At 29.0% G+C, this 18,302-nt stretch overlaps 4 protein-coding genes across 4 annotated transcripts; all 4 read right to left on the bottom strand.

Annotated features, from left to right (window-relative positions):
* Positions 1-4,307: 4,307 nt before the first annotated feature.
* Positions 4,308-4,788, bottom strand: Tsp_11833 (hypothetical protein). Its single transcript, XM_003371360.1, has 2 exons — positions 4,719-4,788; positions 4,308-4,537 (listed from the first exon to the last, which is right to left on the bottom strand). Exons 1-2 carry the CDS (start codon positions 4,786-4,788, stop codon positions 4,308-4,310), a joined length of 300 nt encoding a protein of 99 aa, XP_003371408.1.
* Positions 4,789-8,681: 3,893 nt separating this feature from the next.
* On the bottom strand, positions 8,682-10,184 carry Tsp_11832 (putative regulator of G protein signaling domain protein). The gene is given in 6 exon segments (XM_003371359.1): positions 8,682-8,864; positions 9,082-9,248; positions 9,316-9,377; positions 9,389-9,458; positions 9,729-9,756; positions 10,152-10,184. The coding sequence occupies 6 exon segments, from the start codon at positions 10,182-10,184 to the stop codon at positions 8,682-8,684; spliced, it is 543 nt and encodes a 180-aa protein (XP_003371407.1).
* Positions 10,185-10,370: 186 nt separating this feature from the next.
* On the bottom strand, positions 10,371-12,172 carry Tsp_11831 (conserved hypothetical protein). Its single transcript, XM_003371358.1, has 6 exons — positions 12,028-12,172; positions 11,859-11,986; positions 11,141-11,171; positions 10,984-11,012; positions 10,490-10,509; positions 10,371-10,443 (listed from the first exon to the last, which is right to left on the bottom strand). The coding sequence occupies exons 1-6, from the start codon at positions 12,170-12,172 to the stop codon at positions 10,371-10,373; spliced, it is 426 nt and encodes a 141-aa protein (XP_003371406.1).
* A 5,073-nt stretch (positions 12,173-17,245) lies between these two features.
* On the bottom strand, positions 17,246-17,827 carry Tsp_11830 (conserved hypothetical protein). Its single transcript, XM_003371357.1, has 2 exons — positions 17,753-17,827; positions 17,246-17,323 (listed from the first exon to the last, which is right to left on the bottom strand). Exons 1-2 carry the CDS (start codon positions 17,825-17,827, stop codon positions 17,246-17,248), a joined length of 153 nt encoding a protein of 50 aa, XP_003371405.1.
* Between the last annotated feature and the right edge of the window lie 475 nt (positions 17,828-18,302).

Here is an 18,302-nt window from a genome sequence, read left to right as displayed (position 1 = left end):
TTGTACTATTGAAAACTAAGTCTTCATGTTCATGTTGCATATAACTTACTAATTTTATAAGTGAAAAAAATAGAATATTTGCAGAGAAAACTATTTCTGCCAAAGATAAATTTTTACAGCATTCAATTCTAAATATGAATATGTTCAACGGTGAAAGCACTTGTCAATACTTTAACAGCATTTGATATAATATTTGAAACACATGCATGCAAAGTGTTACTTTATGCAACTTTGAAGTGCTCCGCTAATATCCAATGCAAACGTGACGTTTATTTGGTTTTTCCAATTTTTTGAATTTTAAAAATGTTTAAGCTATTAATTTAATTTTTAAAAATGAGAACTTTCATTCCACTTCGATTAATAGCTTGATCTTTTTCGTTATATTTAAATACATATACCGCTCTGTGTGTGTACGATACACTCTATCAAAGCTTTGCTTAGATGAAAATTTTTGGCAGCGTTAAAAAAACAAGTAAACCGCTTTCAGTTGTGCAGATTTATATTGTTTGACATATAGCCTACGTTAATAATAATAATAATAATGGAACTTCACACCAATAGTTGTTTTTTATCTTTAAATCGTACTGAAATAATGCTATTGAATAAAGAAATAATTGAAAATAAACATGAAGTAAAAACTCTGCTTTATAAACAACTGGCTTAATGTTTGTCTGTAGTTGCAAATGATCATTTTATGCAATATCAAAATCAATGCTTACAAAATCAACTTAAAGGATTGTAATTAATGAAAATAAATTATAATAATTGATTGTTAACAATTCTATGAAGGTGTATTTATGCGTTGAATTTTAAATTTGACTGACGTCATACTTATTTTGCTTAAAAACTTTCTCTCAGCTGATGAAGACAAGACGACAGACAATATTTGTAACGTGTGGCTGACGTCTGTTTTTCATAGCAAAATGTAAACAAAATCTTCAATTTATCCTAGTCAATTTAATCAAAATTTAATATTTTTGCAATCTAATGTGATAATTAATGTAAATTGAAGAGTAATACAACTTGATCAGTGCTGTGAATAACAAAGTTGCAAAATAAATAAGCTTCTGTAATAATAATTTTTTTGCATCCACATTAAACAGCACTGGCTATTTTGTAAAGATAAAAAAGGATTATTTTGAAATTCAGATTAAAATTCAGCTGTTGCACTGGTTTTACACACGTCTCGTGGAAACCATTATCATCCACTAGATAATAGAAAGCAAAATAGATTCATATTGCCAAAATACTAATACACAACAGCTTCGTGATTGTAATAATTAAAAAACAAAAAAACGATCCACGGTTGGATGAAACATTCTTTATTATTGCATTCAATTGCATACTGAATGATAAAAGCTGAACTTCCCTGTTACTTCTGAATGCTTACAAAATCTTGCAAAAATTATCATCAAATAAATACTTGCAAAAATCGATCAAAAAATAAAAGCATGTAAAAGAAAAGAAAAGAAAAAAGAAAAATAATCGATCAAAATTCAGAATATTTTGAAAATAAATGCAAAATTAAAATTGGAAGTGATTATGAATGCTTAATTTGAAAATTACAAATTGACTGATTGATTGATCAGTTTTGGAAGATTTCAATTCAGATGATCAATGTAATTTCCACTCTCACTTTGATTTCAAATGAAAAGTATTTTTCCTTTTTTTAAATATAAGATTATAAAAACTGCTATGATCAAGTTTTGGTAAAATTCGTGCACAGACAAATAATACATGACTTTTCACGTATTTGCTGAGTGCGGTGCAAAGAAATTTTTTCTGAAAAGAGAGAAGGGGCAGAGGGGGGGGGCGGAGAGGGAGAGAGAGAGAGGGAGAAAATTCCAAAAATCCGAATGGATTAATCAAATGCAATTACGCTTGTTGCAGTTGAAATTTTGAACATTGATAACGAAACTACCACATTGGAATTTTTATTTTTAAAATTAATGCAAACGAACTAATTAAGTATTTATTTTGCGAAAGACAAATTGCAAAATTAACGTCTGAATTATGATTGTAGTGGTTTGATTTGAACGTCCATTTGTAGCATGTTTTTTACAAGTTGAATTTGAAAAAATGTCACTAAAGCAAGCTCAGACTCCGTTTTGGAACAAAACTCTAGCATTTATCAGATTCAATTTATCAATTAGCTGCACAACCTTATTTGCTCATGCTTGAGCTGGCTGTTCGCATTACATTAAAAATGTTGAAAGATTTATTTGCCTTTTCGCGTTTCCCCATAAGAACCGATAACAACAGCTTTTACTTTTTGATGTGAGAAAAACACACGTATTATTTAAATTCTTAATAAGTTTTTTTTTCAAAACACAACTGTCGATGCATTATGATGTTAAATAATTTGAAGTTGATTCACTACAAATTCACGAACTCAATTTGAGGCTAAATATTTCGTTTAAAAAGAAGGCGAAGAGAAATTTTCAAATCATTCTACCGTGAGAGAATTTCAATTTCCATAATTTGCATATTAGCAAACAAAAGCAAAAGAAAAAGAAAAAGAAGAAGGAGAAGCTGAGTGAAGAAAGCAAAAAGAATTTTCTTTTTCCAAGATCAAAAATGCAGGAAATCCCGTTGTTTTGAACAAGTTCCGGTTGGATATATTTTTTAAAAATAAATATAAATTCAAACGATAATTCCGGCACACGACGGGGGTTGGTAGTGGCTTAAGTTGAAAGAAAAGTGAAAAGTAAAAAAAAATCCACTCACCTGTCTCTTGGATGACTGAGCGTGAAATTGAGCCACATGGACAGCAAGCTGATCGTCAACAAAAAGCGACCATAAATTTTACCATAGTCGGTTGAGGGAAATTTGTCGACGGTCGTCGGTTTCATCGTCTCTTCGATCTGCTATGCTTGAAATACATTCAACATCGAATTCAGCCTATTCATAAAAACCCATCGATCGAAGGTGTATATATTACTTGAGGCGTTGGAATGCAATAAAGAAGGAGGTGCAATATAGTGTCAAGTAACAAAAGTTAACCCAACAGACCGTGCAGATGCTAATTAGTAACTTTGCAAGGTGAAATCGATCAACATCTCAGGACAAATGTCAGTTTTCATCAACAGAAGCAGATGCCCCGCATTATGTTTACACAACTTCTTTCAAACCTTAGCACTTGTTAGGGTGTTCAAATGAATGACGTTATTCACTTTAATCTCCACCTCACTTTTTATCTTACCATACCTCCTTCCTACTCTTCACTTCATTCACTTCGCTTCACTTCACTTCACTTGATATATACTGTCCGTCTGTTTACACATATTATAACAAAAAAAGAACAAATCAAATAAAATCCCTCTAGTAATAAATTAAATAATTTAAGTTTAAAGAAAAAATAAAATTCCACCACTCACTTACTTTCCAATTTTGGAATTGGGCGATTTCCGTGGGTGTTTGATTTTGCCAATGCACGTCAATTCAGATGACCATTTGTTTGTAATTTTAAGCAAATAAATTTCAACTCCAAAGAACACACATTTTCCATGTGTTGCCAACTACAACTACGTCTTGATTACGCGATTCATAAAGTTAATAAGAATGCAAAATATACGTATGCGGCCATGGCATAGCAGCGCGTTCACGTCTGTTGACATTTGGGTTGTAGGCTAATTCAGGCGGCTAAATCAATTTCGCATTTTCAGCCAATCCCGTTCGGCTCTGTTCAGCCAATCAATAAAATAAAATCAATCTTCAACTTATTTCCAATTAAACGTTCTGTGGTAATGTTCACCTGTTAAAAAAAAGAAATAAAAGAAATAAATAAATCGCAGCCTACAACATGAAGCTATTTAAAAGGTTGTCTATAATAAACACTGCAAGCAAGTATTGGTGCAAAAATCCCGATTACCAATAACAACTAGCAAACCATATATATATATATATATATATATATATATACAAAACAAAAGAAATATGTGCACGTATGGATTTTACATTTCTGTTGTTAAGAAGAAAAAATATTGCGCATTTTATTTTTGAGCAATGGTTTCTTCATAGTTTGCGTTGTTTCATTGTACGCTCACTTTGCATTGTAAAACAGAGATAAGTGAATAGCCAAGAGGTAATTAAAATGCTATCAAAACTCTCATCTCTATTATAAAAAGCTGATTTTGCTTGTTTTGTAAACTAAATCATTGTTCTACATGGGCAGTATTGTTATATTTTCAATTATAACAGACCAAAGAAAAGAAAAAAAAGGGAAACTATAAAATAAGAATAAATAGCCATCAGATTATGAAAAAAATTTATTGGAAACAACACACAAATATTAAACAGGAACGAAATTAATTATTGTGTTCAATTTTGTTTATAAGTCCGCAAATTTCAGCTGAACCAGTACAAACAGCAACGTATATTGTTGAGTTAACACGAATAAGACCAATAGGAATGAATGGCAATGTAGAAAAACCGTCCTCTCCAATCCTCCATTGCAAACAGCTAATGCGTTTTTGTGATTCAAGTGTAAAATCAAGATAGGGAAGTGAAGCGTAAAACTTTCGTTTGTGAATGCGCACTTAGTTCAAAAAAAATATATTCTGATAAAAATCATCAACAACAGTTTGTTTATAACAGTTCAGATATCTGTTCAATGCTTGCTAATTTCTACATCATGAGTGTGAAATGTTTTTCTTTTTCTTTTTCTGAAACTAAAATTCAATATAAATTTTTATTAAATTCTCTTTAATTTTATTAACGGTGAGCTGAAGTGTTCTCTACTTTTCTTATCTGAGAAAATGGAATAAATGCCTCTGACAACAAATCCATTAGTCTGCACTCATTGGTTAAAAGGCAGTGTCATTCAGTCGCGCACCATTAGGCAGATTTTAGTTATAAAGAAATAAATGACAGCGCTTCTTTGTAATGCATTTATACGTTGTTCCTCAGAACGCTGCTTAATCATATCAGTGAATAGATCCTACAGTTGAAAGCTATTAAGTACCATTTTACAAAATCTCTGCATTGAACATTTTTTCGCAATGCATGGTATTGTTATAACATTCCATAATATTACTCGACTATTCAAAAAAGATTTCACTTTATTATACAATTCACTAATGCATTACCAATATTAAACTATATTAATTAAACATAACTTTACCCTTTTGTAATATTCAAACCTGAAAAATAGTTTATGTCAATTTTACAGTAATTAAAATCTCTGTAACTGCATGTTTACTTTGCAGGATGTTAACTTTAGTTAAATTTGAATAAATAAATAAATATGCATATATCAGCTCTGCGATGCCTCTTTGTTTAATTTATGAATGTATCAACTGTTCAGTTAAAAATCAAAACGTCCAATGTGGAAATATAAGTAAAATTATAAACTGACAATTTTAAAGTTTTCTAAAAAGTCACTATGGAAAGATTTACTACGCAGAAAATGAAATATTTTGTGCATGAAATTTCTTCTTGCTGACAATCAATCACCTCTGATAATGGATATAAACCTAATTCAGCTAGGCATTTAACAAGTTGAACAAGAATGCCTTTGCAAGTTATAATTATAACAGATTAGCCATTTTTTGTAAACTTGACTGATTTAATTAAGAACAATGGCATGCGGAATGTGGGCAGCGTTAATGATTGAAAAAATGCTTTTAGCATTTGTATGGGTGAAACTTAAAAAAGAAATCACTAATTCGTTTGGATAAACTTTAAAAGTTTACATTTGCGAAATAAACGTAGTTAAAAAATTCTATAATTCTCAAAAACAAAGAATGGCCAACCTTCATTGCTTCGGTAAAATTAATGAAATTAATTTAAAATGTACACAGCTTTCAAAGTTTAATTGTGCAGTTTCGGCTATTTTTAAGTGCATGATTTTATCTCATCAATGCTACAGACAGTTTTTGTTATATAAACTGACAAACAAAAGTACCCATTCCAAATTCAATAAATATTCTGTGCATAATTAATACACTGAAATCATCCTCAAATTGTTTAAACTGCAAAGCACTTACTTACATAACTTTATAATCTTGAACATTCTCAAATGAAATAACGACTTGACAAGGTTTACAACTTAAATTATCTTAATATATAATTTACTGCTGAACTACTGCGTTTAAATTTGCATAAATGTATCGTCAATATCAACAACTGCGCCTTAAATATTTGAAAATGAAATGCTATTAAATTTAAGTAATTCAAGCTACGTTTTTATTCTTTATTTTCTGGCTTTATTATGCAAATACGCATTGCAACTGCCGTAGTTTGGCATATATTTATTCATATGTCATTTCGATTCACCATTCTTTGAAAGAATGTCATAAATGTGTTTATTCGAAATAACTCAGCGTGCTGGAATCATCATTCAGCTGAAGGACCAAACCGAATTGCTTGCCAATCAGATTCCACACTGCTGATATTCAGCTTCACGTTGGCTGCAATCTTTTGATTGATGTAATCAAGTTACAGTTTCATGCGGACTCTAAATTTTGAATAAATGCGTCGCAATTAGTAATGAGAATATTTTTCAGTGTAGTGTAGTCTTCTGGAAACTTGGCAGATCATTATGAAATAAACAACAACAACGACGACAACGACAAGATCTATATAGTTTTATTATTTAATGCATTTATCATATATACGACGTTTAATAAAAAATCATAATAACGACGCTTTATTCTTGCTCGTAGTGAATGTTCACAAATTAAATTCATAATTACATACATTTATTAAGTAATCTAATTTAAAGTATTACTCAAAAATTTCTTGTTGAAACAATAAACAACAAAGTAATCGAAAATTTCGTTCATATTATTTGTTCTTAGCAAGCAACAACTAAAACCGTTTAAATATTATTAAAAACTAAAAGTGATATCTATGGATGGATAATAATTATTACCGAATGAAAAAATCATTCTACAGTACAAGTGAATGATCATTTTATATCTTCAATGTACATAAAAAGTTAAAAAATTACTTTTGCAATAATAATTATAAAGTAAAATATTTGACTGTGTATTTTATAGTATCGAAAAACGTATTTCAAATAGCAAAACTGCCTAAAAAATCAAAACATGCTTAAATACCATCACAAGTGATCAACAGTGCTATACTTGATGCCTAATTCAATGATAGATATTTCAGTTCATTAAAGCACACACGCGCACAATAAAATTCAAACATGGATAAAGTGATTCCAATTTGGCTAGTAAATTTAATTTTCAGTTAGAGTAAAAATGTTTCAGTGTCCTTTTAATTAGCACGTCTTAATTAATGTTTCGAAACAATCACATATACTGGTACATCGCGACATTTCAAAAAATAAGAGCTTATCTTCATTTTCAAATTTATACTGATTTTATTTCTTAAACATTTTATAAAATTCAAAATTTACTCACTGCTATTTCTTCATTAATTATAAATCTTCGTAATAATACCATTAAAAATACAGAAACTGTTTTGAATTTGAAAAAATAATTACTGTAAACAGTAAAGCTGACTTTGAAAAAATTGTACAAAACTATTTAGCTTTAAAAACATTTCTGGAAAATAATACAAAAATAAATTTTACATTTAAAATTTACTTTTCAATAATATGTGAGTAAATTATTAAAAATTCAAAATTTTATACTACTGTAGCTTATTCTATTTGTACATTATTTTTTTACTGTTATACAGTACACTTTTTTTTATTTTTATATTTTTATTTTATAACGATAGTTCCGAATTCATTGAAAATAAGATAAAATAATTTAAAATTGTAAATTTGAAAACACCCTTCTAGTTTCGCATTACCAGTTTAAAAGCTTGTGTTTTAAGCAACTTTTGCATGCACATGATTCAACTTGAACTAAAAATTTCCTTCGAAACTTATTTTTAGTTCACATTTAATGTTGTTATGCTATCATTAACCACATTGCCTAATGTTTTACCGAAGTAGTAACAGTAAACAAGTAACGCTTTACAGTTTTATCTACCAAGCTTACAGTATTAAAAATACATTTGATGATCAAGTTAAAATTATTTCTATACTTGAAAATGTTATTATTTAATTAAAGCAAATGTAATGAATTTGAAGCAGAATGCATTATATAATTTACTATTGCCTATTTCATGTATGCAACTAAATGAACAACTGAAATTAAACGTCCAGCATAGACATCAATTCATTATAAAAAATTTTTTTCTTAATAGCGATGAATAAAAAAAGTTTTGCATTTCAAAGTCCGTGCAACGTGCTTCTTCTGTCTTAATAGTGCTTCACTTCGCAATAAGTGAAGTGTATCGATGAGTGACGCACAGCGTGCACACCGCATGGAATAATTATCAATTTCACAGAATTTCTCATTTTTCAGTGTATATAGAAATTCATACACACTGCATTGTTTATTACAAACTGTTTACGTCATATATGATGAATAATTTTAATACAACTAAATAAAAAAATTATTCATCAAAATAAAGGGATAATACAGAGAAATTTTCACGAAAAGATTTCAACAATCCAGTCGCATGTTTTCGTTTGCATGTGTTCAGAAAGACAGTCATGCTCCAACTGAACGTTTTTTTCGTTAGAACAAATATTTTTTGCCATTTTTGTAAAAAGAAAACACGAGTAAACGCGACGTGGCAGTGGTATGCTTATTAAGAGACCTAACTTTCAGTTGTGAACAACACACGGGTTTTTGCACATGATAAATTTCAGTTTACGATTCGCTTTCAACAAATGTGCTTGTAAAGTTTTTGAAAAATTCAGATCCAATGAACCGAGGATATGAATCTCTTTGCATTAGAGTAAATATCTGAGCTTGAGCTTCATCAAATGTGTGAGCATTGGGGCGAACCATGTTACTGTTTACAATTTCCCGAACTCGAGAATCAAGGCTAACCTGAAAGCAAAACCTCAGTAATTATAATAACAACGCGATAAATATTGATAAAGAAAAACCAGAAACTAAATACTGTTTGTTCAATGCAGTTGAAACAGAAAACTGTGCATAGAACTATTAAATAGTAAAGTTGTTGAATAAATAATCCATGAAATACTGCATAATAAATTAGTTTAATTAATTCAAAATGAAAACTACACCGTAAGTATTAGCTTACTTCTTTGGGCGAAAGTATAGATACAAAATCCTCATAAATTATCCGAGCCTTTTCTTCTATTTTTTCACTGTTTTTCTCTTTTTTCAAATCTTCACAAGCTTGCCAAAATAAAATGTTCTCATCACTGAATTCGCTTTTCAAAAAATCAGCAAACATCTTTTGACCAACTGCAAATGCAAATACTCACAATAAAACATGACCGTATAAAAGAAGAAAAGCAAAATTTATCCAAACCTGGATGATTCATTAAGCAATCGAATGAGGTACTCCATCGTTTCACATCTTCGTAAGTTGGTCTAAAATTAACGCATAAAATTCAAATATCACCAAAACGCCAGTAGAAATAAGTTTCGCATAAGTTGTACAACTATTCACGACTAAAATTGTTAGATATTGATAAAAATTTATCCTTTGACAGATATAAACTTGTTAAGGTACAATAACAATTACCACATTTGAGAGTTGTGCTTGTGCTATTTTGGAATCCTCATTTAAGTTTTATAATCAACACGCACGCCTGCAACTTATAATTTTACTACCTGGTTGCATTTTGCTATAGAAAGTAAAGTGGAAAAAGGATAATTTCTATTCTTAATATATATATATATATATATATATTTGCGTGAAACAAACTGCATTAAATACACCATTTTGAAACTGCTCATCATGGTTATTCTGAAAACAAAATGTTAGAAGTCACTTCTGATAAAATGTAATAAATCTTTGCTTACGTAATAAATAAAATTAACAGTTGACTTGAATAATGCTGAAATTTTCTACAACTATCATAAAAAAGTTTGATAAAATAAAATATTTAAACAGTTCTATTTAAAAAGTTTCTAACTTTTTAATATTAACTAAAAAAGAATGAATATCTTACTTTTTACAAACAGTACAATATAAAACTACAATACAGAAAACTTCTGGAAATCATTTCTACTGGAAGCAAAACAAAAATAGCATAGATTTTTAATGCTACATTTCTGTGCTACTTGATCAAATGAAAAGTATTCAGTTGTATAATGACCAAACATGAATTAATGTATTGTATAATTAATTAATTGATTAACGTTACCATTAATATCTGCTCTGATTTCAAGCATTAACAAATAAACGTACTACTACTATTAATAATAAGTACAAAAAATCACACTGATGACTCATGAAAACTAATATAATGTCAGTATGGTAAAGAAATTAGATCAAAGTAGCAATAATTAATTAATGGATTTGATCGTTTCTTGTAATTTAAGTCACATATTGTCAAATTTGATAAAATGCAACAGCGTTTACCTTTCTTCACGTTGCTTCATTGGAACACTAGAATTTTGGACGTTGGGCTGTTCCTGCTGCATGGATAAGCTAAAACAAATATCTCATATCAGATGAAATGATTTTAAATATTTACTTGAAAATCTTTGCAGTGACCTAAAATAAAATACACTTTACTAATTCTTCATCACTATGAAAAGCATAAAACAGCTATCAATATGCACATAATCAATAACAAAGTAGGAGTAGAATAAACCTTAACTACATGTAAGATAGTAAGCAGGTGATGAGTGACATTGGCAATTTGATCAATACAGAGGATTCACAACAACAATGCCCAATAATTAATGAATCACGCGCTTCATGAAACAAAACGTGGAGACAAGAAAAATCTATTGTAGGAATTGATCAGCAAATTATAACAAATGACGAAGTCAATAAAATCAAAATGCACTATTTTTAATTTAAAAAAGAAAAAAAAATACCCATAACAACACATTGCAAAATTGAAGAGAAGACAAATTATCCACAGTTACAGCATGACTAATGCTCAGCGGTAAATGCCATTTGGTGGTAAATCGATTGTCAGTTACATCAGCAACAAGTTATAAAATTGCTAGACTACCTAACCAGGACATATATCACTTGAAGAGAATAGACTGATAATGAAAAATAATTTCATTAAAATAATTACATTTTTTCATAACTATCGATGCTTGCAAATTACAAATGCAATTAATTTACATTTACACTTTGTGTATCGTAATAAAGCATGTTGAACACATACCTTTCAGTAGATGAGAAAAATTAAAATTTATCTAAAACTTTATGAATAAATAAATTAAAAATTACACTTCAACTTCAATAAAACATGCATTTTATTTTTTTTCATTCAATGCAAATAAAGAAAGATACACTTTATTTACTTATAGATTAATAATAAATTTGAAATACAGCGTGAACTGCCATTTGATAAACAGACCATCATTCAGGCCATTTGTGTATATTCAAAGCTTAGAAATAGTGCTAAACAGAGATATATGTTTTTAGATAGGCTTGTCAAATAAGTTTATTAAGCATCATTTAGATTTTAGAAAGCTGATTTTTTTTGCCAAGTAGTGAAATCAGCTTTTCTGATCAGCTTTGAAATTTGATAAATAAAAGATATTTAATTTTGTAACGGTGTAAAACGGTTGCACCTTTGAGTGCAATAAAGTAAAAATTTCAATTTATTTGGAAAAAGTCGATTCAATCAAGTCGATAAAAGCAGAATCAATAAATTTGCAATTGCATATTACGTGATCTTTGTTCATATGTGCAAATAAATAATGAGTATTTTATTAAAAAATAATAAAAGAAATTATCTTATATTTGAAATTTATTATCATATTATTTATTTAGAAAAAGGAATGATTGAATGGAATTCATTTATACAACAATATTTGGCTGTTGATTGAGAAATTACCGTTCGTATTAATTGCATGAAATTGTTGCACTGAAATTACTTGACTCGGAGAGAGGATGCTATTTGCAATAAATTTTGAATTAGTTTTTAACACTGACGAATCGGCTAATTGCAAGGCAATGCAAAAATCCCACCGTCTGATCGACTTGTAATAACACGGGTGTGTTTCTATGATTTGCATAAATAAATAATTGAATATGCATGCTTACCACGAACATGAAAAACAGCAGCACCAACAAAGGCAACAAGGCTTTGCGTTACGATCTCGAAATATTTTTGATCGCTTCTCTTTTGAATACATGTTACGTGATCTGTCATGGCGGTTCGAAGTGACAGACAGCTTTGTCGAACCATCGGAAAACATTTGAATTGCTTATCTAAATGTTAAATTAAAAGCAAACCTTTTCATAGCCAAAATAAGGGAAAAAACAATGAAAATCAACATTTCACTCGGTCATTCATTGTTTTCTGCTCTGCACATACATGCATATTTTATATTAAAAATTAAAATAACAACATACCAAGCGATCAATCATTAAGACTTAGATCTCATCATCAATAAAAACTAGACATCGTCAGATAAATTTTACAAAATCATAAAACAATACACATAAATGTCGATGTGCTTGTGTGTTTGTTTGTTTGTTTAGTTTATGCATAATTATGATTTAAAAAGTCGAAAAATACATACGTTTTAAAAATGAAAAACTGTATTCGGCTATTTTGTAAGTTCTTGAAAAACAAAGTGAATAATTCTGAAGAAAAGCGACGAATTAAATGCTCCGCCTAGCTGCGCAGTGGGGAGCTAGTTGAATGTTATATCCTGCTGTTTTTCCTTTTTTCCTGTTATAAAACACACACACACACACACACACACACGTACACACACAAGCATCATTTATTGGAAAAGTTTAAAGCATTGGATGAAAGGAAAAATCTGCTTGAAAGATTTAAAGCAATATCATCCAGCTGTGTGTGTATGTGCGTGTGTGCCAAGATCACCAGTATTACTTATTTGTGTCGTCAGATTAGACCAAATCAGTGCTAGTCAAAACTCATTAGATGCTGTTAATTGGATAAAATGCGGCATCAGTCCAAAGCATACAGACACGACGGTTAAACTTTTCAAAATCGAAAAGCTTTTAAGTTCCTTCCTGTGGAAGTAATTTTTAAAGCAAATAACATGAGATGTTCCGCTACAGGGGAGGGGGGGGAGAACCATTTGTCAAAAATAAACGGGGAAAAAATTTTTCGGCTAATGTTCTGGTGCAATTTCTCATTTATCAATATCAAAAAAGAAGAAAAATACATCTGTCACTATCGTTAAATAAAAGAAATTTGAACATATACGAAAGAGTACCACTTCAAATCCACAACCTTCAACAGAACAGAAATTTTAATAAAAAATTACAATTTTTCAATTTATTAATTAACAAATTATTAAAAAAATAAATACACTACGTACGCAATTTAAACAAAAGCTTTTCAAACAAATGTGAAATATCTACTTGTAGAAATATCATGATAATAAATAAAAGCGCTCGCTGTTTGTAAAAGAGTAAAGAAAAATAAATTTCATTGAACGAACTGAAACTTTACCACATACAAAAGCATCATTTCCAAACATATGAATTTCGCATTTTTAATAATAAATGAAAGAAGTAATACTTTAAAAGAGAATTTAATTTCATTAACACCTTTGTATACTTTCAACTAAAATGATTCTATCAACTGAAAGCTAGCTCATAAAATAAATAAATAAATATAAAAAAGAAATAAATCAATGCAAATGGGACTTTAAAAAAGATCTATCATTCTTTTGGGATTTAAATGAATTGTTATTAATTTGATCTAATTTAATAATTAACAATTTACAAGAAATTCATCATGTATACACATGTATATGTATATGTATATGTATATACATATGGCATTCATTTTTACAAATTTGTCCTTACGCAAACATACAGTAATACAGTATTATCAGATATTCACTTTTATCAAATCCATATTTTTCATTCCAAATAACTCCAAATAGAAACGCATTATTTCAAACGATAATTTTTACAACTAAATACATTGAGGTTTATTTAAAATTAACGAGAATTTTCTTCAAAAAATACTGCTAAAGATGTATCCATCCATCTATCAATCTATAGACATACGTTTGAAGAAAAGGAGAAAAATACCCTGATGTTTTTCAATGAAAACTCACTGCTGGAGAAAAGAAAATCATTTTTATGATAATAGGAAATTATTATTAATTTACTTGATATAGGATATAAGAATAATCGTACAAGAGAACAACAGCATATGCATTCTAAATTCATTGCAATTAGTTTTATACGCACTGCACGTAAACCATTACCAACAGATTAAGATTACAATAATTTGAAAAAAAAAATAAAATTAACAATTTTCAATGAGAAATTTTCTTGTCGCAATACCCCAAAGAAAACCCATTTTCTCTATTTCACTGATTATTTTCTACCAAAAATTTTATTGATTAAATATTTTTATTCACTTAATTAAAATGACAGCGAGAACAATAAATGTTGCAAAATGAATTGCATTTTCTGTTTATTTAATACGGCTTGAATGATGCATGTGATGTGATGCGATGCGATGTGATGCGTGTTGAAAAAATTTAAATTATAAACGAACTAAACAATTGCTGATCTGTTTCATGATGTTCTATCTGAACAGAGTAAAACAAATTTTGCAAAAAATAATAAAAATTTTCTAAAATAATTCAAAAATAACAGTTTTTAAAAAAATACTGTTTTTGAAATATAATTTCTCAAATAAGAATAAAATTGTTCAAATCAACTGTGCATGCTGTAAAGGCAATAATGAATGAAATCAATTGGAATGAAAATATGCATGCTGATTTTATTATTAAATCATTATTATAATTCAATTAATTTGAATTGCAATAATTAAAATTGCTTATCAATATTTAGAATTTGCAATTGCAGAACAGATTTATTATTCCGTTTTGTTTTTAGCATTTTCTATTGCATACAACAAACTGCTTGCAATAATATTTGCAAAACTAGTTGCAAACGAGCAAGCTGGTAAAAGAATTCGGAAAAAGGGTTAATTTGCAAAATGGTTGCACTTGTGTGTTTGCCTAATGACTTTAACTTCAACAATAGCCATTTTCAAATAAACTACCAATCAAGAATTTCTGATGATTGAATTTGAAATCGCAAAGCAAAGCCATTGAAAAGATAGTAAGCAAGACAAGCAAATGAACAAACTGTTCGAAAACACGCTCCCATCCTAGTCCATGATTAAAAAATCGATATGCGCACTGCAATTGTGCAATTGCAATCATCAGTGCTTTTCCGGAAGCTAATTTCAATTTAGCAAAAGTTAAATATTATTTTTATTTTCACACACATACATCCATACATACATACACAACACACGCACATAAACACACTACAAATGTAACAAAATCAAACATATTTCACTTGCATCTACCAACAACTATAATTCATATTTGTGCATTTATTTCCTCATTTATGCTAGCATATATTACACAAATGCTTGAATTCCTCCTCTGCTAGCAAAGTTGTATATGTATTTGCAGAAAAACAATAATTACCCATAAAATACAACTTTTGATATGATTTGATTAGATGTGAATTTTCAATGAATGCCAGTCCATCTTTTATTCATATTTAATCATGCACTGAATTCATGCACAGCAAGAAAAGAATTTTTTCAAACAAACACTGCTATCTTGCCTAAAATGCTACAAAGCTCATCTCTCTACTTATCCCACCTCCTGGAACTAATTTGTACACTTACATTTCCAATACTTACAACGGAAATAATTTTTCGAGTTAACATTCTTTACATTTTATTATTTATTTACTACAATTTACAAAAAAAGAACATTTCATTTTCATAATTCTATTAGAAATCATCAAACTTGATTATTATTGTAATCAAGAACCGCAGGCAATTCTAATAAATGTAAAAATCCTAATTTGCGATAAATCGTACTTCATATATTTTAAAATTTTGTACTGATAAAGAAAACATTTATTACTTGCTACCGCTTGCATCATTATAAAACTTTTCATATAATAAAAGATGTAAGGACCATTGCGAGCTTTTAACCCTGAAGAACATTATTTTCTTATTCACTTTATTCATTTGCTTGAAAACAAAATCTCTTCTCGATTAAGCTGCAATTGGAAATTATTATGCAATTAATTATTCTGTTTTCATGAATATAAATTTATTATTAGCTAAATGAAATTGGAAGCTCAAGTTGGACTTTGCCATATTTTTTCATCAGAAGCTTTTTCTATGATAATTTGTGTTAAAAAAAATCCAATTATAATAGGCATTTCAATTTAGAAAAAAAGTTCTGTCTTTCATTGAATAACTTTTCTCAACTCTGTCGTTTACATTGAATTAAAACAATTTATGTAAGCAATAGGCTTGGCTTGGCTGAATATTCATATAAAACACTGAACTGAACTTTTTTTTTACCATTATATCACATTTTACCTCAGGTTGTATATCATCAAAAATCATTGAGCAATAAATTTTAGGGGTTATTTTTTGTAAGAAATAAAATTTTTCAATAAAATGAAACGTTACAAACGTACCTTTTGATTGAAGTCGCGTGAACAATAGGCACAAAGTCGATTTTATATTTCAGCGGAAAATTCATTGTTCACAGTATGCGGATACTTTTTATTTTGCTTTTCAGCAAAATCAAGCAGCTTCTCTAATACAAACTGGTTGAAAGGACGACTTTCAGTTTCATTTTTCACTTGCAGCAAAAAATATGACGTGAAATGTAAATATACTAACCCTAAAACAATAGCTGTCAGATTATAGCACTGAAAAAATTGCCATTTTATATGATAATATAAATTGCAATTTATAATCTATAACTACATCAAGATGGCATTTCGTTGATTAAATAACAGAAAAATGAAAAGTTATGGCCATTTCAAAAATTGAGAATATTGTTAACTGTGCATCATTTTAGGCAAATAAGTAATACTATTTTCCATAAATGGACATCTTATTGAACCAGTGCCTTAAATCTGCCATTTCACCAAAATGCAAGCTATAAATATTTATACAGTATAGACAAGCCACAATTTATCATATTTAAATTGATGTGCACAGTGATTTTGCTTTCAGAATAGAATCGTTGCACTTGTTAATGAAATGTATCACTGAAAATAAATTCAGTGCAGTATATTGTATGACATGTAATTTCATGAAACGCCACTTATTGACAAATCGTCATTTTCAAGAAAGTGTCAACGGGTACAACAAGAACCAATTCTTTTTCACAATGCATTGCCCAGTGTTAATATGATATTAAAATGCAAAATTTAATTTATTCAACAATAGTACTGTCAAATAAGCATACTTATTATGAATAGACTATAAAGCCGCTATCAGATAATCATAACATTTCAACAAAAATGTTATCCACTGACTAATTGCATGAACATATTTCAACTGTAACAGAAAAGAAAATAATTTTTTACAAATATTGCAACTGAAATATTCATAAATGTTAGTGTACATCATTGTTACCAGACCAATTAACATTGGTGTTATGGAATTCATTTCACCCTTCGGAAAGTATTTATAAATTACATATCACAGAATATGAAGCTGAAAGTGTATTATCAATAGTTTATTTCATGTATGAAATAATAAAGAAAAAGTCTACAAAAGTGGAAAATAAATTAAATGTCCATTTGTTTTCACTTCTTAAATGATACAGGTGCTAAATGCAAATTTAAAGCAACTAAAAAAAAGTCACTGTATGTGTGTTTGCGAGTGTGGGCAAAGAGCAATTTGCTTTTTCATTCCACAGTGAGCAGTAATAGTAGTGGTAGTGATGGTAGTTTAGTGAAATTTAATCGAAAGGTGTAGCCTTACCCAAGTAGATGAAGTTATTTCCTCAATTTCTTCGCTTCTCAAGAAAATGATTATGAAACATCCATCAAGAAACATTTCGACTGCATTAATTCTTAGAAATGCTTTTAATAAAATCAAAGTTCATCTGTCATATTAAAGCCGACCAATGCTTTTGCTTTGTTTGACGGTAATCGATTTTCATTCAAGTAACGATTCTTTCTGAAGGCAGAATCAGGCGAATGTTATTGAGTTACTGATGATTGGTTAGAACATTGCTCAAAGATTATAAGAATCATTTTAAAATCTGATAAAAATCTCCTGCACACAAAAGAACTCAGTCTACAGCAGCTACATTTTATCTGATCTGATAAATTAAAAACTATATCAAACATTCTGAACTGCTCTAAACTTATCGAATCGTTGCCAAATATGTAAAAAAAAGCCAAGCTCTAAAAATAGAAAACATAGATATTTACATTTCATTTTGCACCAGAACCATAACCTTCAGTTTAAGCATTTTAGATTAAATACTCATAATAATAAACTGAACATATATATATATATATATAAT

This window comes from Trichinella spiralis, assembly GCF_000181795.1.
Source record: "Trichinella spiralis strain ISS 195 chromosome Unknown Scfld9, whole genome shotgun sequence".
Lineage (NCBI taxonomy): Eukaryota > Metazoa > Nematoda > Enoplea > Trichinellida > Trichinellidae > Trichinella > Trichinella spiralis.
Note: the sequence above shows the minus strand (reverse complement) of the source record. Positions and strands in the feature narration are given on the sequence as shown.

What these genes read in the sequence shown, in the direction of transcription:
- Tsp_11830 (XM_003371357.1), bottom strand. Translation starts at nt 17,827, where the DNA reads ATGTTTCTTGATGGATGTTTCATAATCATTTTCTTGAGAAGCGAAGAA. An exon ending in AAATAACTTCATCTACTTGG is followed by an intron (nt 17,324 to 17,752) that starts GTAAGGCTACAC and finishes TTTCTGTTACAG; the next exon opens with TTGAAATATGTTCATGCAAT.
- Tsp_11831 (XM_003371358.1), bottom strand. Translation starts at nt 12,172, where the DNA reads ATGGTTCGACAAAGCTGTCTGTCACTTCGAACCGCCATGACAGATCAC. An exon ending in GCATCCTCTCTCCGAGTCAA is followed by an intron (nt 11,172 to 11,858) that starts GTAATTTCAGTG and finishes ATAAAGTTTTAG; the next exon opens with ATAAATTTTAATTTTTCTCA. An exon ending in TTTTTCTCATCTACTGAAAG is followed by an intron (nt 11,013 to 11,140) that starts GTATGTGTTCAA and finishes TTTCATTATCAG; the next exon opens with TCTATTCTCTTCAAGTGATA.
- Tsp_11833 (XM_003371360.1), bottom strand. Translation starts at nt 4,788, where the DNA reads ATGGATTTGTTGTCAGAGGCATTTATTCCATTTTCTCAGATAAGAAAA. An exon ending in AGAGAACACTTCAGCTCACC is followed by an intron (nt 4,538 to 4,718) that starts GTTAATAAAATT and finishes TTTTGAACTAAG; the next exon opens with TGCGCATTCACAAACGAAAG.
- Tsp_11832 (XM_003371359.1), bottom strand. Translation starts at nt 10,184, where the DNA reads ATGCTTGAAATCAGAGCAGATATTAATGGTAAC. An exon ending in TTGCTTAATGAATCATCCAG is followed by an intron (nt 9,249 to 9,315) that starts GTTTGGATAAAT and finishes TTGCATTTGCAG; the next exon opens with TTGGTCAAAAGATGTTTGCT. An exon ending in CTATACTTTCGCCCAAAGAA is followed by an intron (nt 8,865 to 9,081) that starts GTAAGCTAATAC and finishes TTTTGCTTTCAG; the next exon opens with GTTAGCCTTGATTCTCGAGT.